This window comes from Sitodiplosis mosellana, unplaced genomic scaffold (genome assembly GCF_009176505.1).
Source record: "Sitodiplosis mosellana isolate CC-2019 unplaced genomic scaffold, AAFC_SMos_1.0 Smas_scaffold_6099, whole genome shotgun sequence".
Classification (NCBI taxonomy): domain Eukaryota; kingdom Metazoa; phylum Arthropoda; class Insecta; order Diptera; family Cecidomyiidae; genus Sitodiplosis; species Sitodiplosis mosellana.
The window spans coordinates 1,033,308-1,061,301 of record NW_022601340.1 but is presented as its reverse complement, the minus strand read 5'-3'; the positions used below and the strand labels follow the sequence as shown (position 1 = coordinate 1,061,301).

Below are 27,994 nucleotides of genomic sequence, written 5' to 3'. Positions count from 1 at the left end.
AAAAGTGGAAAAGGAAACAAGAAACATCAATTATTAACACATTTCATTGTCTTTTTTTGTGAGTGTGTGTCTCTGGCGCGCACTTGATTGGAAATAAAGGGAATATAGAAGTCAGGCATAATTGAAGTTGACCAAGAAACCAAACTCATTTAACCCTCCGACCTGTTTCAAACCGTTCAATTCGCATTCGATGGATTAAGAAAAGGTAGAAGAGATGAGAATAAGAAGCCTAATGCTAAAATGTGCAACCTCAACTAATTTGCCATGCACTCGGCAGCGGCGGCAACTGCTGCTGCTGTTGCTGCCGATTGGGCATGAGAAGCGGCAGCCGTACAAAGATTTCAGAACATCGAAATTGTTTTACGGAAAGGTTGATAACCGTAATAAATAACTTAATTTCGAAGTGAGCGCACAGACACACACATGGATCGAGCGAATGCAAACAGTGACGGCGGTCAAAAAAACGACGAAACGTTCAATCGATTTCAATCCGAATCAAGATTCGATACATTTCCCGTGCAATCGATTGAAATCGCTTGAGCGCTCCAGCGCTCGTTCGTTCGCTCACGCGCAATCGCACACTCTCCTCGGTTAAACCGTGTCTGTACATGATCATTATATTCAGCCGCGTTTCCCTTTCTATCGTTCAGGGCATATGCAATAAATAACGTGAAATTTCCAAAAGTCCCATAAAATATGAAAGATAAACGTGTCGATGTAATGAAAGAAACCAACAATGTCTTTCTCTCACTCACTTCGTGTGTGAGTGAATGTGTGTGACTGTGTATTATTTCCCAAATCAAGTAAATTTCTCAATTTCGCGAATCACAAACCAACATTTGAGATTGAAGAAGTAAACAAAAAGAGCAAAGAAAAGACACACGAAACGCATCAAATCAAAGCAAAGCGAATCAAGTTAAAAAAAAAAAGAATAACGACAGCCAACAAAACAATGAAAATAAAAGCAGAACGATAGTAATAATCGAATGGAATGGAACGGCACGAATTGTCGAATTGAATTGTTGATCAAGAGAAATTTTTCTCGTACGCAAAATGCGATCGGCCAATCTCAGCAACAGTACCAAACCACAAAATACCATCAAATGAATTAACCAAAAAATCGAAGCGGTTGCAAAATGGCAAAGAAGAAGCAGCAGCAGCAGCACGGCAGACTTCGAATACTCGAAAGAAGAGAGAGAAAGAGAAAAAAATCGAGAAGAAATTTCTACCTTTTTGGCTATTTGTTATGTGTGCCCAACGTGTACATATGCCATTATTACAGCAAAATAATAAATAAATACATGTGTTTAAAGGCCATATTTGTTCTTTCTATACATGAGCGCGCATGAGGAAGAGCGCGCGCTCGCGCACACGCAAAGGGAGCAAAAGAGGAGTAGAAAAAAGCGATTATTTGTTGTTTCTCGATGCTTACTTAAGTATTTTGTTTGATTCATCGTCTTCATCGTCGTCTTCGTCTTCGTTGATGTTGTTGTTGTAGTTTTTTCATTCTCTTTCTCTTTTCTGTTCATATGAATTTTTTTCCGTTCGTCTTAACATAACAGCAGATGAATGTGCATTGTGCAATGCTACAACGTTTAAATGTATCGAATGCGATTGGCATGACATTAAAAAGCATAAAACGAAGACATGGAGAACCGTGCATGAAAGAAAAAAAGAACGCTTCAACAACAACAACAACAACAACAATGACTGAGCGGGCCAGGAACGAGAGGAAAAAACGCACACACACACACACACACACACACACACACACATAAAAAGCAAGAGAAGAAAAGACAAGAGAGAAGAGAAATGAAGATCGAGAACGAGTCAAATGATTTACCGCCGCTAGGCGTTATTATTCAAGGTTCAGATGATGATAATGACTTAATTCAGTTTAGGAAGTGCATTCGGTCCTCTCTCTTTTGCCGCTCATTCGCGCTCAGTACCAACCGACCGACAGTTAGCCAACCATCCAACAAACAACACACATTCGCTCTGGATCCACCGAATCGTTCGTATTTTTATTCGTTTTTTTTTCTTTTTCGGTTATTTGTGAACGCAACACGAAATGCACGCACACGAAAAAAATTTTGGTGTACCCAACAAGCAGCATAATCAACTCTCTAATCACGCGTCGAACGACATGTTGCATCTGTACGGTGGAATCGAACCAACCGCCCGATCGATCGGCCAACAAACAAAGCGGCCTCAAGCCGAACGGCCGAAAAAAAAAAGATTTTCCACTGAAACCCAATTCGAATTTGCATTGTGGCTGCACGATTACAGTTTCTATTGTTGTTACGTCGTTGTGGGTTTGCTTTTTTTGTTCGCTGTTTTTGAGTGGCGAAACCATTTAGATTACATTGAACTCACACTCACTCATCGCACAATCTCATCGCAAATTCTCTCTCGGTGTGTGTCTCTCTCTCTCAACGGAGTACTTCGCTTCACGGCGATTGGACCATCCGATGTGTGTGCGTTCTTTTTCTTTTCTTTCTCGTATCACTCGCACAATTACATGCACGAGGATAAATGTATATTCGCAACAACGCATTAGCTGCCTGGCCTAAACAGGATAAAAATGTGTTTGTATGTTTACGTGAGCGCAGCATGGTGATCTTTGTTAGGTTGGTTTGCACAAAATGTTGATGCCTTCATTCGGTGTGTGTTGCTTTCCACCGATCTCATGCCAAAAGTGTTCGGTTATGTTCTTTGTATTCTTGATACATATTTCGTTGATCGTTCGCGCTCTCCCTCCGTCGTTCTGCGAGCACAGTTTTTCTGTTTGTTGTTGTTTTTTGCTTCTCTTCACGAAAACATCTTTTTTTCTCTTCTATGCTTCGCTTGCTACATCTTTTGTGGCAGATTGCATCTTTTTTTCTCTAAATATACATTGCACATTTATTAAATGCACTAAAATGCCGTATTCGTGTACGACGTTTTTCGAGCTCGGCGCGTGCATGGACAATTTACCGGCAATACCATTAAGTTGTTTTGTTCCCACCTACAATGATAACCAATGCCATCGTGGTTGTGTGTGTGTGTGTTTGGATGATGGTAAAGCGCATCTCGTTTTGCAATTGCATGACATTGTCAGTCACACACAATTTCAATTTTATTTCAAATGGGGCAGTTAAAGGGGGGGGAATTGATTGCTGCCACATCGTGTCCAGATGAATTAATTTCTGCAGTCTTTGGTTGGCCCTAGCAAATTAAGTAATTGAAGACATTTGCCCATTTAAAGGCAATGTACAACTCTCTGAAGTGGCAATGATGATGATGATGCAAATACACTTTGGTCCCGATCTCTTTGTCTCTCTCTCTCTCTCTCTCTCTCCCTCCCCTCTTCTCTGCTCTGTATCTTTTGTGTTGCGTGAAACGTGAACTTTTATGATAAAGATCAACAAATCTCACAATCGCGCATATCAACACAACAACACAATGCACCGTTCAATCGTTTAGAAGAAAATTATTTTAATGTGTACATCATGATTTGATTGCATTGTATGGCGAGCCACTTGCCTATTCAATTGCCATGCTCTGCTTTGATTTTCATTCTGTATTTTCAATTCGATCATCGTCGCTCACGTAGAGAGCAGCCCAAAAGATATCTTACTTTTGAAACAAAATACGAGAGATTCGTGTTGGGCTGTGAATTTGTGTTGTTATTCACTCTCTCTCTCTCTCTCTCTCTCTCTCTCTCTCTCTCTCTCGCTTCACTCCAATTTCACGGAATGGCTGGAAGTTTGTTGTTTTCTTCTTCGTTCATAATCATCATCTACTCCTTCTTCGGCTTTTCAGAGCTTCAAGATTATGCTGGTTTCTTTGTTTACCGCCATTTATACCCGTTCTCTCTCTATATATACACATATATTCTCCACTCGGAATTGTTCTGTCGATAATCGATTTATTCGTATACAAAGTAAACACTCGCTTGCATAGCATCGTATAAATTATTCCTCTGTTGGTTGTTGGCTTTTCTTAACTCTCTCTCTCTCTCTCTCTCTCTCACTCACTCTCTCTCTCTCTCTCTCTCTCTCTCTCTCTCTCTCTCTCTCTCTTCTGTTTCGCCTTTTATTTTCTTTAATACAAATCAAATTGATTTGTTATTAGTATTGTTTATACACTATTAAAATCGGGCATTTTGTTGCACTGGCACAACAACAGTTCGATATATGTTGAGCACGGTTTAATATTTAAAAAGGGGGAAAAAAAAGAGAGGCCCGTGCATTCCCTTTCCTTTGCTTTGTCTATCGAATGTGGTCATTAAACACGACCGCATTTGTAGATTGTGCAGCACTCGTGTGTGCATATGAAGCACATCACATTCAGCGAAAATAGTCAGGGTTTTAATTTTTTCGGTTTGGAGGTAAATCATGACGACGGATTTTTTATGCATGTCAAATGCTGAGGCGGAAAAATGCGCCTATAATTTTGTACATTCAACTGACAACGGCCCATCATCGAATCGACCATCATCTCATAAATAAAGAATGCCGTATAAATGGTCGTTTCCTTCTTTTCGCCCCTTCAAATCGATGAGGAAACGAAATAAACCTGCGAAAATGCTAATCCCTATCTCTCTTATTCGATTTAGATATCAATGCAGCAAGACATATCCAGATGAGAAATCAGCGCAGATTTATGTCGCTCGATCTGAATTCAGCCACGGCAACGATTCAGCCAGGACAACGGGCGAGGTAGAAAAAAGTAAAAAACAATCGAATGCAACTAACCGTGTTTCTTGCGAAGACAAACACATTTCATTTGAAATGTAAAAAAAGCAACCGTTTAGCATATCGATTTCATGGGCAGTTAAATGTTTGTGTGTTTGACACAATGGCTACTGGAAACGCGAGCACAACGAATAACACATTTGATGCTTTCTGAAAATGTCTGTTGATCCAAGAAAAAGAAGAAGAAGAAGAAATGAAGAGGTCTGAAAAATGACGCGTTTTTACTGTTTTTCTCTTCATTCTTTCAAAGCATTTCACATTCAACAAAGAAAGAAAAACAAGCCAGTAAATTATTGCTGAGCCTAACGAACGTGATACACAAATCGCTTAGAATACGAAAACGCACTTCGGAATGAGTAACAGGCAACGATATTTATTTGTTATTTTCTAGAAGTGGATTTAAATGTTTTTTTTTCTTCTTCTAAAGCAAATGCTTGTTAAATTGTCGCTTTGTGAGTGTGTTTGTGTGTCTGTGCTTGAATATACGAATTACATTTTATGCAAACAAATCGCGCAGCACACCACAAATCTCTGCAAGTGTAACATGTATTGTATCATATACACACGAAACATCGAAAGAATAATCGTCATAATAGTGAAGAAAAAGCCACACGCTTTTTACAACGCCGGATTGTGTGTGTGTATGTGTGTCCCTTTAGCTCTTGCATTTCCCTTGTTCTCCTCCTCTTTCTATTCAATCGGCCCGAGAAAATTAATAGTTCAAACTATTCAATAAACGTTCGAGGTTTCCTTAATCGTCTTCCTCTTCTCTTACTCTCGACCCCCATAGCATTCCAATTGGTACGTGATATATTATATAAAAAGCAAAACTCATAACAATGCCAGATCATTGGCATAAACATGAAAAAATGCATATCGTTTTTTCTTTCTCTCTCTCTTTATTTTCTGTTGTTGCCGCTGTTGTTGTTGTTGTTGTTCAACGTAAATATTCCGTTTCTTCACTTGAAATAATCCCATAATGCTCGCACGGTTGCACGAATCACGGATCGCCAATGGATCAAGCATAACGAAAGTCCTCGAGGTAATACTATACAGCACACAGAGATTGAATCGTTTCTTTATTTTTGCTCTTGCTTCGGATCGTACAAGTGACAAAGTGGAAGTTTGGAAGAAACACGAATGAAATATTGCCAACATGTATGTGTACCACATTGAATTTTCTCCTTATGATGCAACAAAATTAATGAAAATTCAATGGAATCGCATACATGATAGACCCTATCGAACACGATTGCCAGTGTAATGAAAAGAAATGCCATTTTAATTGGGAAAGTTAAGAGCTCACATTCAAGCGTAGTCTTTCGTGTTTTATGTCATAAATAATAGTCAAGTCAATGCGGTACAAGAGTTTAAGCAGTCAATTGTCGCAACGCAAAATATCTTTATATGTTAAATATAGTCACATGAACAAAAATGACACAATTTACTCGGTGAATCGCATTCGAGGCAATATTTGCACAGGTTTTATCCGTGCAATTGACGCACATTTTGCTGGCACATTTTCACCTATGTATTTGCCCATGAGAGAATCATCATCGATTCTTTCATACAACTTCGATATCATGCAATATCGAAGGTATCAAAGGCATCGTCATCGGCATAATGAAAATCATCCAGTTTTGATGAAAATATCAATGACCGGTGGTTGCCATAATATTGCTGCTTTGATTTTGTTGCTAATTGCTGTCGATCGTTGTCAATATCGATTGGCCCGAATTTCGAAACGGATTGACCAAAAAAAAAAAAATTAAGATGTTGTGTGCGCTCGACTCTTCAATGAAATCGTTGCCCTCTGAAGATCAATTTAAATCAATAGGCTTTCATCAATGTCAGGGCTGTAGAAAAAACGGCAGCCATTGTTTCGGTGTCTCAGCAACCGAATGATGTGATAAATTTAGTTATCATTTTTTGGAGTGACGGTGCACTCCATCTCGTCGACAAGTGGACGAAGATGTAAACGAAGATAATTTCAAATTTAATTTTTGCAATGCAGCAACAGCATTAGCAGCAGTAGCAAGAAAAAGAGAAGTCAACATTGCTTGGCGTGAAAGGTAGAGGAGAAAGAACCCGATACACAACATTTCACAACTTGAACGCCTAATTGTTCATTTGATCTACTTCATTGGGCCAAATGAATGCATAATAAATATGTCATACTCAATTTAACATATTTCTCAAGTTCTTTCTTTTCTCCTCTCCTCTCTCTTGCTGTCGCTTCGTCCGTTTTGTTTTGTTGACGCGCTCTTAATATAGCCGTGTTTTGCATTTTTCAACAAGATGAAAAAGAAGTCATTGTGTGCGGTTTTTTCGGGTATTTTTTTTTGTTATATGCATCGGTATCTGGTTGCATGTTACCAGACTGTAGTGCATTTTCTTTGGTGTGTACGCGTTTCTTTTTTGAACGTTTTTGTTTGAGTACTTCCAAAATATTTTCATCAATATTCAAAGAGTGCTCATTTTTTTGTTCGCACATTTACATTTTCAGTGGCTTTTTGTGCCGTGTTGTCGAGGCCTCCGTTTTCGTCTTCGTTTTTTTTTTTAATTTATCTCTTGCAAATTGTCAAATCAAAAAAAGAGGCATGAGTATCAAACCAATCCCATTTGTACATAAATGTTATTAAAAATCAATCTCGGTAATCAAGGAAAAAGGAGGGAAAAAAACGGAGATGCATACCAAAAGAGGAAAAGAGCGTGTGAGTTTTGTGGTTTTTCGTTTACTTGAAGTGAAATTGTTGCTCGCAACTTCAGGGAAAATGTATTCACTGTCTCTCTTTCAACGTGGCTCTTTCTCTCTCCCTTCATTTCAATCACTCCATTCAGTTTATCCTGAGCACTGTTTTTGTGCACGTACCAAAGCAGAGAAAACAAGCAAACACCAGCCCACTAATTACATATGGCCAATAAAATGGAATGGAATTTATGCCATTTCTTGGTTGCCCGATTTATTTTCTTCTCCTTCTTCTTATTCTTCATATGCTTTTTTGTGTATACGACACAATCAAAGTACGATGTCAAAATATGCTGGCATGCAATAAATCCTCGAAACGGAAGCCAGCAAAAATTCATTTTCTTATCAAAGAGAATGAGAGATCAATTGAGATTGCATACGGAATGCCATTTACAACAACAACAACAACGACGACAAAAAATCGATTTAAGGAGCAATGAAGAAACAAAGAAAATTCATTGCAATAATAACACACAGCGAGAGAGAAAACGGCGTGCGGTTGGTTAAATTTGTGTGTAATGTGGCTCGCTGATAGTTCGTTTGGGTTTTGTTTTATCTGTGTTTCGGCTTTTTTTCGGGTTATTCCCTCGAGCATTTATTCACTTTGAAACAATTAACCCTAATTATAATTTATTAAAAATGTATCTCAATCGATTTTGGTGTAAAATCAAGAGGAAGAGTGAGCGACAACATCAATTTGATGGCAGTGAAAAAAAACTCAGTAACTGAACAACACTCAGTTGTAGCATAAGTGTAGAAGCCAATGGAAGGGACGAAGAAAAAACCACAAACAAAATGAATGCAATTGCCAACGAGATAGATCGACAAGCAGCAACACTTACACATATGCTAGTTGCAGACTTGGTTAAAATTATGATTAAGATTTCGTTCGTGTTTCAATTTAAATGTAAACATGCAAAAGTGCGCATTTCTGTGGCTTTCGAATGGCAAGTATATGGCATGGATTCCACAATTAATAATAATTAGCAATTATTGACATTAAGTCATTATTGATACGCCGGGTGAAACGAGTTACACAGTAGCAAACGCTGTAATTATTCGCTTACCAGTTAACCGAGTTGCTGGTGAAGAGAGCAGTAACCGAAACCAAAACGAAATGAAATGGTTACGGTGTGCACATTTGTCTTCTGATAAATGAGACGTTTTGAATTGGCCGCGCACAAAATTAGCGTGACGTGAATAAGTTGGGCGACAGAGAGGAAAAAAGACATGCGAGGGAGAGAGAAAGAGAGAGAGAGAGAGAGAGAGAGAGAGAGAGAGAGAGAGTTTAATATGTGGCAGCTCCGGAAATTCTTTGGATGAGCAAGATCGGTTGAAAATAGACGAAAAAAAAATCCGAAGCCAGAAGAAATGAATGTGCCGACAAACGACGACATAGTGCGACGTTGTGATAATCGACGAAATCGACTGCTCAATGCCAACGTGTGAAGAAAACATGCAAAACGACTGGAATAAACGCATATATCGATGAATGTTTAAATCTCAACGGCATCGGAAGAAAAAGGACAGAATAATGTGCAGAAGATGGCAGAGAGAAAAAAAAACGACGAAAATGCGATCGAACGAAATAATAATGAAGTTCGCATGAATGATGATGATGACGTGTGAGAGGAGAGAGAACGCGCGCGCGGTGAACTGATGATGATGCAGAAGACGAAGAATAAGAGGACGAGAGCGACCATCATCAAACAGAAACATGAGGAAGATGCTAATAGAGTCATCAAAAAGTTAATAATACGGCTAGTTAATAATATTTGTGTGAATGGCTTCTACTTCTTCTTCTTTTTCAAAGGAGCAGCGAAACGAAACGAAGAGCAGCTAAAAAATGAGAAGCAAAACGAGAAATGAGCGAGAAATATGTAAGCACGGTGGTTCGCATCGAAATTCTCGAATTCCAATATTGTGTGTAAATGGCATATATGCAACACACAAAACTTGTGGCCAAATCAGTCCGATACGCACACACACTCACATCGGAAATACACATACACGGACAATTGTGAGCGGGTGAGCACGGTTGCGCGTATGTGGCTAACGAAAAAAAACAGCGAATAAAATTCAAATATGTTAATTTTATGATATTGAAAGTAGAACGAGACGAAGAAACGGAACAGGAGAAAAGGAACGAACGAGATAAAAGTTCGAATGCGAATGAGAGAGATGGAGAGAGCGAGAGAGAGACAGACTTATAGAGTGTTCATTATTTGAGAGCGTTGCTTGCACACATCGTCACCCATGTAGCACGTTCACAGGCTTCTCGATCACATACCTCAAAATCATTTAACAGAAATTAATTTTGCCATCGAAATGTTTCACGGGCTTTTTAACTCTTCTTTTTCTTGTTCATTTTTATTTTCAAATTTCTCTCTCTCTCTCTCTCTCTTCTGACGTCCACCGTCGTATGTTTCGTCGTCGTCGTCGTCGTCGTCATTGCGCTTATGCTATGCATTTGCTGCTGCTGCTGCTTCAATTTCGATGGCATTTCAACCGTGAGTTAGTTATTCAATCGTTGGGCTTTTATTTGGTTTATGATGTGCCCACCAATATCAACGTTATCCAAATTCACGCGTACGGCGCGCACATAAAATAACTCGTTTCATTTGGATTTTAGTGCCTTTGTGCACGTTTTCATTTTGAATCCCGAGTAATTGCAGTGCCGTAGCCAGCACCGACAAACCCAGGGCATTATACGATAGCTCTGAGTGAACTGTATCAATGCGTACATCTTCAATAAGAGAGAAGAAAAAAAAAACATACTCACAAAGTCACGCTCAAACCAGTCTAAATGAAGTTATAATCTCATGCGCCTCTGTTGACTGGTAGCACTACGGCGCTGTTGTTTGGAGTTTTACATTTGATATGCCTTAATTTATATGTATCTTCATTTATACATCTCTTCATCAGTGTAGACGCTCACACAATCATGAGCGCGAGCGCGCGCGCGCTCGCTCTTGCTATTCTCCCGGACATTCTGTCGTTTGCCGTGCTTCAGTAATAAAGGCACACAGCACCGAGTATTCACCAGCGCCGAACGAAACAACAACACTCTCTCACAAACAGTGTTTCAGCAGAGCATACAGAAATTCTTAGAATTTCTTACGAATATAAATAAAAATGTATCATCGCCATTAAAAACCGAAAACGTTTGCGCTCGCGCGCGCGCTCGATTGAGCTGGTTGTTTCACATTTAACACGGAATTTCAGGAGAAAAATACGAACCAACGACAATATTACCCGATTTTTTCGTTTTATTTCTTTGTCCCTCTGGTTTGCTGATCTTTTGGTGTTATTTTTTTGTCTGCTTGTGTTAATTCGTTTGGCCGTGTTAATGTTGATGTTGCGCTTAGACTGATTGCCAGAATGAACAGAGCATAATTTATGTTTTGCTCACTAGCTGCTATCGGGTTGTGTTTTTTTACGCTCATTTCGTATGCTCATTGCTTTTTGAACACTGCTCTGTGTGCGTTGCCACTGTGAAAGCATCGGTCAATACAAGACCAAATAACCATAACTTGAAATGATATTGGCCCGTTGGAAGTGCTCGTTTTGACAGATTTTCGTTTGAACTCTTTTGAACTGAGTCAAAAGTGAGCGAGAGCAAGACTGTCACGCTGCAAACAGCCTCCTCGAACAAAGAAAAAAGAGATGCAATTAAGGCAATTTAACAGCAACAAGCGACCGCAAAACGACTAGAGGTATTAATGAAGTGGATGAAAAAAAGCGACGACGACGACAACGACGACGACGACGACAACGACGACGACGACGACGAAGTGCATATATAAAACAAAAGTGAAGCGTCTATTTGCCCGATGATTACCATCAAATGAAACATTGCGCGCAGCGATTAAACGACGAGCGCACCAACGTATTCGTCGAAGAGAAGAGGAGTTTTGCACAACAGGCGCACACCGACACTATCGAATCGCCTCTTTCGTTTTCTTTCTTTCTTTGTCTCTCTCTCTCTCTCTCTCTCTTATTCTCATTCTCGGCATCATCAGCTCGGCTACAATTTAATCCCATAATAATGGCAAAATGCGGTGACAACGCGCAATCGATGGGCGACGAAGATGAAGTAGCAAAAACAAAAAACGAAACACGAATAATGCGCTGATGAAGACAAAACACACAATAAAAAAAGGACACATTCGCGATCAATGCGAAACGAAGCCACGGGGCGAAAAGAGGACGGAGAAAAAAAAGTCCAATCCAAAAGGAACTGAAGTTAGGCGAATAAACAATGTGGAAAGAGCATTTGTTTGCTCGTGTGTATGTGAGGCTGTCTTTAAACATAAATAGACTTGCTTGGGCGCGTAATTCAATTTCAATTCCAGAACAACGAAAAGCAAGAGATAAGCGAAATTTTCAATCGAATCAAAGCGCATTCTTTGTAGAATGTGCGACGTGTCACGAGCATCGAGACTTTTAAATATCCGTACATTTTTTTTTCTGTAAATACTTTGTTTACTGTTCTGATTGTCATCGAAGTTGCCTTGCCTTTTGTCTTTCTTCTATCTCAATTGAAACAGCCATGGTCATGCACACACAATTCAATTTTCACCTTAATCTACATAATTCGGTGATCACCGCCAGATTGGCTGCCTTGATCAACAATACAGCAGCTCTCGTCCAATGACGTGTTTTTTCAATCAGAATGCATTAAATAATGGTTTTTCAAGCACTCAGAATATGCACTGTGCACGTTAGGTGAAGATCATAAAAAAATAAGTTAACCGGCACCGCCAAAGGAGAGGAGAGAGAGCGAGAGAGTGATCGAAAAAAACACACACACCGAAAAAAAGCAAAACCATCATCATCATATACCAATGGATGCCATGCCGTTTCACGAGATAATGCAATATTTCTGTTCGATTCAATAACGATATCAATTCGTTTCTTTTCTTATTCCCATTTCTTTCTCTCTCACTCTCACTCTCTCTCTCTCTCTATCTCTCGTTGGTGATGTGCATTTCTTTTCGGGGAGCTAATATTGAGTGTATGCAGTTTATTGCATCGCGTCCGAAATGCTTTTAAAAATAAGTCTTGGTGCAAATTGATGCGTTTAAAATGCGATTTTCACAAAACTAAGGTTCGAGTAATTTTCATTTCAATGCTTTGGCCATTTCGTCATTTTACTCTTTTCTCGTGTATGTTTAGCATGTACCGAAATTATCGGGTCGGCCTCCATAAAATACATATGGTGAATATTGGTTTGACCAAAATGCACTTTGATCAATAACCGACCGAAACCAAAAGGGAGAGAGAGAGAGAGAGAGCGAGCGGGGAAAAAAAATACTTGTGGAAATAGTGTGTGCGTTGGGCACAAAACATTTTTTTGAATGACATGCGATGCGAATGAAAAATGCATAGCTTGTAAGTGAAAAAGGAAAACAAAAAAAAACGTTGTACAACCATCACGAAATCTCTGTGATGAAATTATTAATGCGGCAACTGATTTTGTTATGAAAAAACGAGCTCAGCCAAAAAGAAGCTCCCTGCTTCGTTTTTTTTTTTAATTTGGTGTCTGCGCAATTGTTCAACAATTTTTTTTCGTTCTACTGCAATGTTGTTGGAACTCATTGAAATGTTGTTCGCAAAGATGTCAAACGACATTTTCGATTGTGATTCGGCTGTGCATCGATTCACGTGGCATGGTTTTTAATGGCCAAAATGATATATCAAACGAAAATCAATGATGTTTTCGGGAATTTAATGGTTTTTAATCGCAATTTCCCTTGAATTCATCAAGAGAAAGAGAGAGAAAGAGAGAGAGAGAGAGAGAGAGAGAAAGAGAGAGAGAGAGAGAGAGAGAGAGTGAGAGCAAAAAAGGCCGAAAAAGCACTCAAATTCACATGCATCGGTATCAGAATTTTAAAAATGCTACCGTATGAATAAATGTCGATCCTGTGATCTTCGTAAACCACATGCAAACTCAATCGAAAGCATTTGATGCGTTTAATGAGAATAGTCGATGCGAATGTCAGTGACCATAATTTGAGTTCATTTGCGAGAGTGGAGCTCGAGCCATTTCTTTGCTCACTTATCCCGCCACTCTATGTGGTGTGCGCAAAAATCGAAAGAGACCACTCGAAGCAACCGTGTGCATTGCATGCAAGTCAATTGGCTGACAGAGTGACTGCGGCATTGATTCATCGCCCAGTGCATAAATATTCATGCAATAAAACACACTGAAATGTGCCATCGTGTTAAAATGCGATAATCAATTAATACTAAAATATATCTCTATATATGAGGATGTCCAAGTCGTCTGAATGCCAGCTTTCGCCTTTTCGGACGACGTTGTTCGCGTCATGAAGTGCCTGCACTACACTCAATTGTCGTCGTTCGAGCTTTTTTTTTGTTGTTGTTGTTGTTTATTAATTCTGTGGTCACTGGTCACTCCATTCTTAGTCGGTTTGTTTGCATTGTGTTTAGTTATTTTACTTATTTTTTTTTTATTTGTCGTTATTTGCTTCAACTGAACGTTCAATTTGTAGTCGCGTAAATGCAACGTGAACACATAAAAAATATATGTATCCACAGACAATTGCGCGATTCGTCACAGATTGACCAAAGGGAGAGAAAACATTTGGACGAAAGAAGATGATGAATAAAAAAAAAATGAAACAAGCAACAGCAGGAACAACAACAACGATGACGACAACTGGCCAAAATGAAACGGTGAACACTCGCGCCGTTCTCGCATTTGTATTGATTTGTTGCATTGCATTGCATTGTCGATTTGCCGTACACGGTGCGAATGCACGTAGACGCACACAAAATGCAATCGCCACATCGATCTCACTCGCTCACACATACACACACATGGGTGAATGATGTGACAAAGAGCAGGTTCTATGTACGATGATTGTCGCGACCTTGCTGTTTACTTTGATTTTATGTGATGGCTTCGAAGCCTTCGATTCGCTTCGATATTTATTTCATTTCAATTGCTTAAATCAATCTATGTCGAAATAATCTGCCTTCGGTGGGCTATTTCGTTGGCCAATGCCATTAAAATGATTTCCATTGATTTGATTGCGTGGAGAGCATGCAATTTCTGTGGCTATGATGTTTGGCTTTTCAAATGTTCTTAGAACAATTTCGTTCAATTGCACATTATCAAAGCGCGTGGTAAGTGTCAAGCCAAGACTGCGATTGAAAATACGCTACGACCGATTTAGAATCAGGCACTAAAACGTTTATATTTCTTCAATTCCTACACCGTCTCCGAAAGTTTTTTTTTTCAGGCTGCGAGTGCATCGTCGAGCTGGTAAACATATGTGCATAGGCTAGGTATTCAAGAGAAACATATGAGCGAAAGTGAGAGAGATGCAAACGCTGGATCAACTAGAATCAGCACTCTTAACACATCCATTTTGAGTCGTAAATTCATGACAACAATAAGCAAAACACAACATGTTTCATGCACTTTTCGACGTTGTTATTAATAAAAATGAAGTTATATGCATGACAACACTTTACGCTCCCGCTTCGTCATCGTTTCCTCTCTCTGTGTGTGTATGTTGATGAACAAAGAAGAGGATGCGAAATTCCTGAAAATGTGTATGTTATGCGTATAGCATCGACAATGCACTCTTGATATTCGTTTTTGTTGCCGCTGCAGCTCAATGCTCGAACAGCAGCAAAAATACGCAAGAAAACACACACATAATGAATCTGTGTATGGATCAAGTGATCCATTTGGAAAATCAGATGATGCGCATCTGAGAGACAGTCGATAAGCATGAATATGCTGGCTGACTGACTGGCATTACCTCTTGTTTTGTTTTCTCTCCTTTTCTCTCTCTCTCTCTCTCTCTCTCTCTCTCTCTCTCCCCATACTTGATCACTTCTTTCTGATTTGTGTCGTTCCTTCGTTGTTCTGTTCCATGCTGATGATTTGTAGAAAACGGCACACAGAAGAGAAAAAAAAAGAGAAGAAATCTGAGCCTCTTTTGAAAATCCCCTCTATGTGCGTTTCAATCATATGGCGGAGAGTCCTTTGTGCTGAAGCATATGTGAACGTATTGTTTCGAGCCTAGTTGGAACGTTTTCTCTCCGTTTATGTTTTTTTTTTCTGCTCTTTTATGATGCACACCGAATAGACTCAAACTGCATGCGAAACACGTAAAATATACCCATACACCACGTTCTTATTTTTCTTTTCTCTCCATTCATTTTATGGTTGTATGTGTTTTGAACAGAAAAACTGTCAAAAGATAGATGTGCTTCTTTTTTTTTCGTGGCAACAGAAAAACCATACACCAAATGCATTTCGTTACGTTTTTATGAGGCTAGTGCATTAAAAAAAAAAGAAAAAGTCTTGCCTAAAAAAGGCAATTCAAATGGATATTTCTCTTTTCGAAATTCTTTCTTTTGTCTTGTTTTCATAATTCCATTTGATAATGGATCGAACACATTTTCGAGATGCTTTCGATTTTTTTCCTCTTTGCTAAAAGACAACGTTCTAATCAAGTTTGGAATATGTAGCTGTTATTTTACTGGAAAAAAGGAAGAAGCCTAGACTGTGACTCAAGTGGCTGTCGCCGGGTGTTCGTCTGCAAATGGCTATCAACACAATTTATGCTCCAATCCAGTGATGTCTCAATGGAAACGACAAAATAGTGCAATAATTAAAATAACACTTGTTTCGAAATGATTTCATTTCAAGTGGTTTTGAGTGTGTGGCGAGTGAGTCATTTCTTTAATTCTTCATCGAATGCGTGATATCGGCCTTAATTCAAAGTTCATGACAAACAGTTTATGCGCGGTGTTTTCCCCCCTCTTTTGTTGATCCTCTCTTTTGTTGCTTATCTTAACTGCAAGCGATATATTTATTGAGTATATTGAAATGCGGAATAAATTTCGGCACTTCACACTCAAACGCACAGGTTCGCCAACGCATAAACATTTACCGACACGTAGGTACTAATCATCGAGTAGATATTTTGGCTTTTTCACCAACCAAAAAGATTTCAACATTCAAAAAAGAACTAATTATTATAAATGCCATTGGTGAAACGCTTTGAAATCATAATCCCGCAACATTTCCTTTCGTTTCATTCATATTCACCGGTGCTAAACGTTCAAAATGGTCCACAAGACGATTTTTTTTCTTTATCTTCTCATTCATGTGATAGCATTGACGTACGTCATACATTGTCAAAAGCCGATTTTGGTTCTTTTATTTTTTTGGTTCAGTTCTTAATTCCTGTTCAAATAAGCGATGACACTTTTATGCCATTTGTTTGCCTCTTGAATTGAGAGAAAAAAAATTGTGCAACGAACTATGCTTTTGCCTAGGTCATGATATATATATATATATATATATATGCCATTCAAAAGGAATAAAACAGCCCGAAAATTACAGCGCAAATACGACACACCACACAAAAGAGCTACTAGGATTTATGTACCATTCAACAAAACTGTGCTGTAAACGATCCGGCCGAGTTTTTTTTTTCCTGTTGTTTGCACCGTGTTGGACAATAAGCAAATATTTACGCATTGAAAGGTCTGCGCGCTAAATAGTGACATTTATATTTACGAGAAAAGATGAAGAAAAAATGGAAAGTAAACTTGTGACGATACACGTACACAAAATGTGGCTGACTTTCCCATCAGAATATTGAATTGTTGATCGTTTGATGTGTTAATAACAAAAGCGGACGAAAAAATGAAGGAAGAGAAACAAAATTCGATGCAATCAACAATGGACACGAAAAAATGCTCATTTTCAGGAGCATGAGAAAAAACTATCGACTGCAAATCGAACAAAAGAGCAACAAATAATGCGCCATGATGCCACAGATATATGTTGAACATATCTTGCCACTGTTGGATCAATCGCTAAATTATATGAGTTCGAATGTACGCCACCAATCGGCAATCAGATCGAATTTCAGCATCCATTCAATTTGGTGTGATCAAGTTCAAAGACCGTGCCTTCAAATTCACTTGCGCAAAATATCGAACAGAAAGCACGAGAGAGAGAGAGAGGGAGAATGAAGAAAAGGGAAACGAGCATCACGACTTTGCCAAAATGCGGAAGAAGTGACCACTTGAATTCGATTACGAAGATCAAACAAAAATAAATGGATCGAATTTCGGATAGTTGGCGGCGACTGTAGCAACAACAGCAGCAGCAGCAGCAGCAAACACAACATCAGAAGTTGTATTTGTTTAAGTGAGGCCACTGTGAGTGCAAAGAAATTATCACTCGTCGAAAATGATTTGAGCGAGGAAGAGAGAGAGTGTGTGTGTGTGCATGGGATCGTTGATAGATGGATTTCAACACATGTTTATGGAAAACCATATTTCATGTGGCTCGTTAAAAAGTTGAACCGAAAAGTTGTGAATATCAAATAGCTAAATTTCAGGGAAAACAAATAGGCAGGCATGCAGGCATAAAGTGTGCACAATGTGATCGAAACAGAATATTTCGTTTGTTGGGCTCACTTTTTCTCAGCTCACAAACTATCCAAAATGGAAAACGAAGAAAAAAAAGACACAACTGAACGAACCAAACCGAAGAAGAGATGAACACAAGAAGAAGAAGAAGGGAAAATGGATTTCTCTCTGTGATTGTCGTTCATTTCTCTGCATGCTGAAGTTCTTTGTGTCTTACCCAAGTGCATATTCTCGGCATTCTCCCATATTCTTTCTCATACTGAAAGTGAACATTTTGTTGTTTCACTATGCTCGCTCTTGTGCACTTTTACGTAAAACATATCTGCTCTGTATGTTCGTCGTATGATTCTTTTTTTTTTCTTCGATTTTTTTCCATCTTCTTCGGTGCTTTCAAAATTTCTTAGAAAGGATTTTTATTTGATCTGTTGTATTTCCTTTTGTTATTCGGTATGCGTGTTCAATGTTCCCAATGTGTTGAGTCCAGTGCTGTTGTTATGGCTGTCGCTTTATTGTGCTATGGCCGTTTTGTACGCTGTATGTGTGTGCTGCTGCTGCTGCTGCTGCCGTTGTTTTTTTTTGTGTGTATTTCTACACTCTTGGCTTGTTGTTGTTTTCCTTTCGAATGAGATCGCTTTGCTTGCATGGTGTTAGTATACATTCCTTCCTACTGCAGCCTATGCTCTTTGGGAAGCACTTAGCATTACAAGATTAAATGCACTAATACAAATGCAATATCACGTACACACGCCATATCCATTGGTCTCTAAACAAAAATCATTCATCCTGATGGCTACAAAATCAAACAAAGCGAACGATGGAGCGAAAACGAAGACCAAACGATATCGCTTGAATGGAACTGATCGAACGAAAGAAAAATTGTGTTGCATTTTTATAGATCGGCCATTGCAGCGATCGCAGGATCGTTGCAACATTCGACCAACAATAAGAATATGCAGTGTGAATGATGCCTTTATTCTGCATTTCATTTCCTCCTGATTACACTTTGCCAACGCCACGGAGCATAATGCCTTATTATATAAGATCGAAACATTTCATTTGCCAAAAATGAAATGAAAACGATTTGAATGTAATTTTTTTTTTCGTTGTTTCCATACAAAAAAAAATCCCATTTTTCGATTGGAAAACGGAGCAGGCATATGAGCGAAGCAATTATTGATCGTTTCAATTATCGTATTTTTTCTTCTATCCTTGGCTAATAATTCATTAGCTCAATTAATGAATTAAGTGCTATTTGCACAACTGCTCAATTAAGACCATATCAAGTCAAATCATATCAAATCAAATCAAATCAAAGCAATGTGTGCGCACATTACTGCAGTCGGTGTTACCACCCGATTTCACTGATTCTACGTGATATTTGAATTGAATGTAATAATTAAATGCAATCAACTTCATTTGATGAAAATTATTTATAATTTTTTTTGTTGGTTTCTTCTCTCCTTCTCTACGTTTTGCCACGCTAAAATGGCGAGACTATAAAACAGCTCATAGGTATAGTGTCATAAATGTGTAGTTGGTTTGGCTGCATTAGTTTGCTCTTCATTTCTCTTCTCGTTTAGTAGAAGAATCGATATTTTATGCATTTTACACCGCTTGCCATTAAGCACTCACCTCTTCTTCTTCTTCTTCTTCTTCTTCTTCTTCTTCTTCTTCTTCTTTTTCGTTTTTTTCCTTCTCTCAATCGAGAGCGCGTTCTGTGTCGTCTATATTTGACTGGCAGTAGCACGCATACATGCAGACAGTGTGTAATGGGCGCGCGCGCTCACTCATTCACTCACTCACTCGTTCTTTTGCCGATCCATTCGGCTCAAATTAAGTTAATTGAACTTAACGATTCAGATACATCATCATTTCGTTTAATCGACGCTCACTTTTTTTTCATTTGCTCTCTCGTTGCAGTAACAGCAACAGCAAAATACAGCGCGGTAGCAGCAGCCCAACATTAACACTCAAATGAGTGCGGATAGATTGCAAGAGGCATGTATAAATAGGATGCACGATTGGCACTGGTTAAATATCGTACCGTCGTTGTCAACGCCATGATTGTCGACGTCAGAATATGTTGGATATTTATAAAATACATTCGAAGTTCTCTCTCGCTCTCGCTCGCTCGCTCGCTCTATCTCTCTCTCTCTCTACCTCTTTTGCCCCGTTTACACTTTGGTTTGATAGTGTATTAGTTGCCATTCTTAGTTGGTCTATTTGCACAGTGTGGAAAATTAAAACGTCAATCGAAACAAGAGTGCAATTTTCACAGGCTATTTCAGTGGCTATTTCAGTAGATTAATGTGGTGGGTACGAAAGAAAATGAGCGATTTGTGGCTCAGTGCAAAAGAGTTGTGTGTTTTTTTTAGTCGGAAATATAATTTTTTGTGCTGGGCATGGCAAGAAAGGGCTGCCAATCAACAAACTCTAAGTTTCAACGCGTACACGTATTTCGATCGTGCGAGTCCAGTTACAAACACACAAGCATCATTACTATGATTTAACAAAATAATTAGCAGTTATTATGGATTATATAAGTTGCCCTAAATGCTCTGTAATTATGTCTCCTGTGATTGTTGCTGTTTGTTGTGGTGTGTGTGTGTGTGTGTGTGAAATGACTTCTCTTCAATCCCAATTGCGCACCGCGCGCAAATTCTCTAACGCCATTATTTTGCTTGTTATACATTTCGGCATTACACGCGTTTATGTCGCCGGCTACATGGTACTTTCCTATTTGTCTCGTGTGTGTGTGTTGTTTTCTTTTTCTCCTCTTGTTTGCCGGCGTGATGCATTCAGTCAGCCTTAATGAGACTTGTGGCAAAGTAAATAAAGACGACTGATTTCAACGAAATGGTTCAGTTGACGATGGCAACTCACATAGAATGTATATGTATGTATCGCAATTGATCGATTCGCCAGTCACACAAATCAGCATGCGCTAGCTATACCACAGCACATAGCTCGGCATAGAAGGAAATAAAATCACAACAACGATAAAGCCGTTATTTTTGTACACGAGCCTTCATTTAACACATTTTATAAATCAATTCACATGCCCGAAGCCATAAGGCGTATTGAGGCATATGCTCTCTTCCTCTCCGTTCTCTCATTTGGACGAATGTGCGCGATGATTTAGACTAGGCGCAAAAGTAATACGACTCGATTCTTCTCGCAAAAATGCCAAGCGGTGCAAAAGCCAACGAATTATTCAATTAAAACAAATCGAATACAGATGTGCGAACAATCACAGAAGTTGACGTCGTCATAGCGAAAAAAAAAACATGAACAACAACGACATGTGAGAGAGGGAAAAAATCGCAACATGAGATGTGATTCGCCATAGCCCGGTTTCAGTGTGTGTGTTTGTGCGTTGAGAGAATGCGATACAGTTTCATTCAGAGAGGCCAAATGAGATTCTATCACGTTTCTTTCGTATTCGAAGGGGGATTTCAACGTGTCTTTGATCTCAGGGTGCCACTTGATTATTATGCACTGCGAACAAGCGGCCATAGAACAAAGAACCCAAGGTGTATAACGGAATCGATGACATTTTTTCGGCATGTATCACAATCGCAGCGCACATGTGTACGGTTTGCATTTATCAAATTGAAATTTTTTAAAGTTTTTTTCCTTTATTTTTAATCGATCTAAATCGCCTTCAGTTCGGGATGATAAATACGATTGGCTAAATGTTGGCCATTTAAATGTGGTCACATTGAATGCTGCACAAACTTTTTCTTTATTACCTTTCGCGTGCACTGCGTCGTGTACGTCGCAGTTGTGCATTGGGTGTTGAATGTTTTTCTTCTTTCTCGAAGCAATGTCCCCCCACATTCTCACTTCGAAATTGTTTATTTACGATACACATATTCAAAAATCGACTATTATGTTGATCGCATAGAACGCTGAAAATTGTTACATTAGCGCAAACCGATCGGAATATCGCTACAGCAGCAGCAGCAGCACCAATGACTAACGCGAAAAATCGAATCCGATCGTGCAATGGTTGACATTTGATACGAGTGACGAAAGATCGGCACGGCAACGGGATAATAATATAATGTGAGCTGCAAAACGAAAAACTTCTTATAAATTTGTGCGTTTTATGACACATGCTCAAAGCTATGTGCTGCGTGCAAACTTCTCGCTGTTATGGAATAAACAGCAAAGCAAACAGAAAAAAAAACGAGCGAGAAAAGAAAAATGAATAAGAGAAAGAATAAGTTGCATGGTGCCGATTAAGTGCGCGCTTTGGATCTTTTATTTTACACATTTCGTCCACTTCATTATGATTATCGTTGAATGTGCCGCTCAATGTTGCACACGATTTCGCTGCCTCTCTGTCTCTCTCTCTTTCTCTCTCTGTGTCTTTCTTGCTCCGACTCTCGCTACACTTATTCACCACATTTGGTTCTCATTTTTTTTTTAATGACAGACAAATAAATATAACGTTATTATTATGCTGGGCTGTATGCAAGCGCGCTTTGCCAAGTGAATGTTCATGAGTTTTATTGAAATGTTAAACGTCGCATTTTTCCTCTGTGTGTTTTGCTTTTTTTTTCTCTTTAGATTCTTTTTTTCTTAAATTTTCAGTAGAAACAGTTTTGTATTTCATTTGTCGTCCGTCTCGTGTACACGCTGACTCTATTCTCTATCTCTCTTTTTCATTCAAACCGAACCGGCTCTCCATCTCCCTCTTATTCGGTTTGTGCATAAACAATAGCTCTCTTGCGCTTTTCCTTCCCTTTCTCCTCTTTCTCCCGTTTCATTGTAGTCTTGTGTGTGAGTGTGTGATTCTTTTAAGTGGTTCTTTGCATGCACTTCTTAGAATTAGACGCACAAAAAATACGACGAATGGCTCCATCATTGTAAGAGAAGCAAGTCGTTCGAAAGAAGCAGAAAAAAACAAGTCGTTTCGTTTGCGTACATTGTCGTTTAGTCAGTATTTTTTTCCCTTCCTTCTGCCCCTCTCTCTCTCTCTGTGTGTGTGTGTGTGTCTCATCTCCTTAACAAAATGGTCAATAATGTTTATTGTATATTCGGTTTAAAATTTTTTTACCTCATTTAGATTTTTGATTCTTTGGATTTGGATTTGGACTCATTTACTCTTTAATTCATATTCAAATCCATTCATTGAACAATTATTAAAATAAGCTTCACTACACTCGGTTTTTATTTCGTTTGTTCGTTTTGTTCCCTACTTATTTTCACTTGTTAGCCTGGAGAAAGGATTGTTTGTTTCGTTTCGTTTCGTTTTACAGACACATAAATTGTCTGCTCTAATTTTGGTTCAGCAGTCACATTAGATTCCCACTTAATGCATAATCGGTTGTGCTTAAATTCGTATTTGATTAGATTTCTTCTTGATAATCCTTCTAAGAGTCAGTGTTGGATCGACTTTCGAGTTGAAATTTGCTGAGATAATTGAAAAATTGGACATGTTTATGCGCTTTTTAAAAAATTTCTATCGAATCGGTCGATAATAATGATAATTTGTTTTTGGGTTGTGTTTGTGCAACATTCTTGTATATCTTTCTGATGAAGTAGAAATACCATTTGGCGAATATCATTTTGTTGCGTTTCAATTAATGTTTGCCATAAAAATTTTTTATCAAAATTTACTGTCGTGATAATGAAGACGCACGCGTTTCGTTTGGGACCACAATAAAAATGAACGGTTTTTTTTTCATTCCCTATATTTTGTTGCAATTTAAATCAAATAACACTTGAGCGAAGGCTAAAGTAAATTGATATGGTTGAAAAGGAGTATATGCAAAGTGTCGTTGTTGTAAAAAAAAAAGATTGAAAGAAAAAAAAACTAAGAACGAAATGGTTGAAAAAAAAAATGGATTCACCATTGGTCGGTCTCAGTTAACGGTTCAACAGTAATGCAATTTAATGGCCGATCATTTAGTTCACATCGAAATTTGTTTCGTGCAGATTTCAAAAGGCTGTTTCAACGACTTAAAAAACAACATAATTAACTCTGAACGCACACACACACACACACACAACTCCTTCTCGTCCAGCACAAGAGAGAAAAAAAGGAATTGTTCATAAAAACATTTTATGGGCAATTTTTCTCTTCTTCATACACACATGCACTCAAGCGCACAAAACTGTAATGACTCGATCTAAAAATAACATCTTGATCATTCTTGGTGCATTTTTCCCCCTCCTTCTTCTTCTGTACGAAATCAAATTCTATGCGAAACCTAAACTGGAATGTCAATTCAATGGATGCTTCGCCAAAAAAAAAAAATTGAGTTATTTTCTTTAAAAAAAACTGATCAACATTTTGAAGATTGTCGTAAACACGTCTCGTCTTTCTTCAATCGAAATATGAGTGATTGTGTCAATGACATATTTTCGGGTCTCGCCAATTACAACCAACCGTCTGCGAAACAAAGCGACAGTGATTCTATTGGAATATTGAAAATCTAACGTCAATCGCTGTCTCTCTCCCCCGAGCAAGCGGACAGACAGTCTAAACACAATTAATCGGTTCTTGGTCTTTTGTATCAAGTAACAGGCATTTTCCGAATTGATTGGTTTCTCCGGTTACAACACAACATGTTTTTCAATGAGATGTTTTATAGGCATGAATAACCACAAACATTGTTCAATGTTCCGAAAAATTTATCCGTTAATGAAACCGACAAAAGGATCAAGCAACGCAAAGAAAAGCGAACACAAAGAGAGAAATACAAGACAGAAAGCGACGAAAATGAGTGGTGGATTAGGAGAGAGCGGGCGCGCTCGCGTATAGATGAGATCGAAAGAGAACCAAGTGCGACATAACTTTCAATAACTCAAAGTGCGGCAACACACAGTTCTTCCCGTTTGTTTGGGTATTTTCTTCACTTTTTCTGTGTCATTAATAACGTTTTCCTTGCATTTGGTGACATTGATTATTGCTCGTTAAACACTGTTCAATGAATTTTTTCCGTTTTTTTTTCGAATGGTGTGGAATAACTTACCCATGTGCCGACGGATGATGAAAATTGGATGCACCCACGGCCGACGGATCCCAGAGATAGCGGGCACCCGATGAATCATGTGTCTGCAGCGATGGCGGTGAATGATGGTGTAAATGTGGTAATTGGTTGTGACTTCCCATTGCGTAAGGACTATATTTTGAAGACGAAGAAAACGGAATAAAAAATTAGTCGTAAGCAACAATAGCAACGCAAATTGTTTATTTGATCGAAATATGAATGGATTTTATTTAGAAACATTTGAATTTGGTTTGAAAAATCTGAATTGTGTCTGAAATGTCTGCAAATATCCATTTACAATTCGACGCAAATCGAACCCATTTTTCAGGGTAAGAAAAATTGTGATGAAATTCGTACCGATGCAACGGCTGACCATCAATTAGCGGTGGTTGCTGTGCAGATGCTGGTCCAGTTGGTAACATACTAAGCACATAAAAGATTATTCGTTGTACTGAATCTACTCGGATTCATCAAGCAATCGACAATGGCATATCTTTTTTTATTTATTTTTCTATGTGTGTGTGTGTTCGATTTTGGAATTGTTGTCGATCGATGATAATGCTTTTTTTTTGGCTTTCACTCTTTTCGTTGTTTTGTTTTTCTTCTTTTTCTTTCTATTTTGCTTATTCAGAGAGTGTACTTAAAAGATTGTACAAAAATTACATATTCAGTCTATCGGTTCGATATATGCAATAGGTCGCAATTGAATTTTCTTTTGGTGTGTGTGTGTGTGTGTGTTTTTTTTCCACTACCTTTTTTGCCGAGTTTTTTTTTCGGTTTCCGTTTGTTTTGATATCACATTGTCATTCTCAGAATGATGAATCACTTTATCTGTTTTGCTGGTTGTGCACAAATGCACTTTCTACATTTGGCTAGGCATTTGCTAAGAGTCAGGACAATAAGGCACATTTATACCGAACAAGTTTTTCCAATTCACTTTTCAAATAGGTACTTATGGTTTTGGCATAATTTTTTTTTCTTTCTGATGTGTCATGAATTCTTCACTTCTTTTTCTACAGGAAAATGTGTGTATGTGTATTTCACGACGACGCCAAGGTATATTTTCTACAATAGTCGTTTGGTTGTCTTATACTGGCCGTGCATATGATTCGATAAGTTTTGATTGCACGTTCGAACCGAAATGGCAGCATAAAATATTGACTTGAATCAAAAAATTAATTGAATCCTCTAGAAAGCGGCCGATTGTATATTGTTTCATCGATTGAGTCGATGCACATATACGAGTGTTCGAATGAGACGACAAAGCAAATTATAGCATTGGTCGAATGTTCAACACACCATGCAATAACAACAACTTCTGAAGACGAAGGAACAAAAAAAATACCGTCGAAATTAAGAGAAAAAGCACAAAAAAATACACACAACCGAAACGGAAAAGAACCACGCCAGATTCAAACCGTAAACCGCTTTTGATCCATACACAAGAACATATAACACTTTGTCGCCGCGGTCGTCGTCGTCGTCGTTGTCGACGTTGTTGTTGTTGTTGTTTCTCGCGCGCGCACAAGAATATGAAAGAACCGAGATAAAGAATGTGTCCGTTTGCTCGTGTCTACACGTGAAATAAGTCTCTATCTCTCTGTCTCAATTAATAATCCTCGTAGGAAATATTAAGTTATTAAATGAATAACATCGGTGGTGTGTAGTGAACGTGTGTTTTGGCTTGTTTTAACTTCGACTATGTTGCTTCGATATGCGAATATATGCTTATGAATTACGGAGCTTTATTTTTTCTTCATTCGCTCTTATTGTCTCTCCACCCCAAACTGATTCTCTCGCTCACTCGTTGTCTCTCAGTCGATGTTCGTGTTTTTTTTTTGCGTTTTGTTGTCGTTGCTGTCGCCTCAAAATATGTCTTTTTATCGCATACGTGAAGAAATGAGCCGTCTACAAAGGATACGCACATTTGCTTTTTGGATGCGCTTCAATTTCACTCGCGCTGTGTGTATATTAAAATGCACACAACAAAACTATTTTCGTATTGTGAAAAAAAAAACAAAAACCAAATCCCCCGTTTCGTACGATTCGAAAAAAATGTGTAATTGTGAAATTAGTAGCTAATTCATCTGTGAAATGTTATTATTTTACGCAGGATTTCGTTCGCTCTCTTTTTTTTTCACCAAAAACCAAACCGAATGCAAGCAATTACATTTGTTGCTGCATTATTGACGGTTGAAATCGACTATTGCTGCAGCAATATAAAAAAAGGCACTGTCACAACGCGAATTTTTTGTTCACAGAAGAAAAAAAATGAAATGATGATAGCACATAAGCGATGCACACAGTTGACTTGATTCAAACACACGGCTATATGTCATTTACTCCTTCACTAATTGAGTTAATTAAATTTTTTTTCATGCATTCTTGCAATCGCTGAGTTCATTTTATGGCAACAAATTTCCGTTTTCGCCCTTCATTCACGCAATCGACGTTTTCTTTTGGTTTAAACCCGTTGCTCAGTCTTTTCTGTTTCAAATCACACAAGAACAAAAATTTATTTCTCGTTTTCTGTTGATAAATGTCTATTTTTTCACTTTTTTCATTTTATTTGTCTTTTTTTTTCGCACAAAAAAATCGAAGTGACATAAAAAATTTCACAAAACAAAATATTATTGAGTCCAAAATGATTTGAGAGTTCTTCTCTTCACGAAAAGCAAAAGAAAGAAAAAAATTGTATGTATCCGAAAAGCAGTGTGCATACAGAAAAATTATCGGCTGCGCGCGATGCTTCCACTCTCGGCGATATAACAACTTCATACTAAACGCATAACAGGAAAATGTGTTTTATTATTATTATGTTTTGGTTTACTTTTAACATCTTAACTAGCAAGTGAATAAGACATTATGAATATTTTTAGACGGTTGTGTGTTGAGTGTGTGTTTGTGTATGTGTTTTTCATTCGTTTTTTTCTCTCTTCAGCTTCGTATTTGCCTTTTCTCATTTGTTCGTATATCATTCCATCCCATTTGGATTGTTGTCGGTGTAGATGTTTTGTTGCCGTCGAACAGTCACAGATGCATGCGTAGCGGTGTTAGTGTCAATGGTC

General features: G+C 38.4%; 1 protein-coding gene across 1 annotated transcript in view; it reads right to left on the bottom strand.

The window, feature by feature from the left end:
* The window catches only part of LOC129573552 (transcriptional activator cubitus interruptus), a 51,311-nt gene extending 23,631 nt beyond the window's left edge, over positions 1 to 27,680 (bottom strand). The window contains exons 1-2 of the mRNA XM_055454197.1: positions 25,284 to 27,680; positions 24,909 to 25,058 (exon numbers count right to left, since the gene is read on the bottom strand). Coding sequence (XP_055310172.1) covers positions 24,909 to 25,058; positions 25,284 to 25,348 — 215 coding nt within the window. The 5' untranslated portion in view covers positions 25,349 to 27,680. The remainder of the gene's footprint in view (positions 1 to 24,908; positions 25,059 to 25,283) is intronic.
* Positions 27,681 to 27,994: the final 314 nt, after the last annotated feature.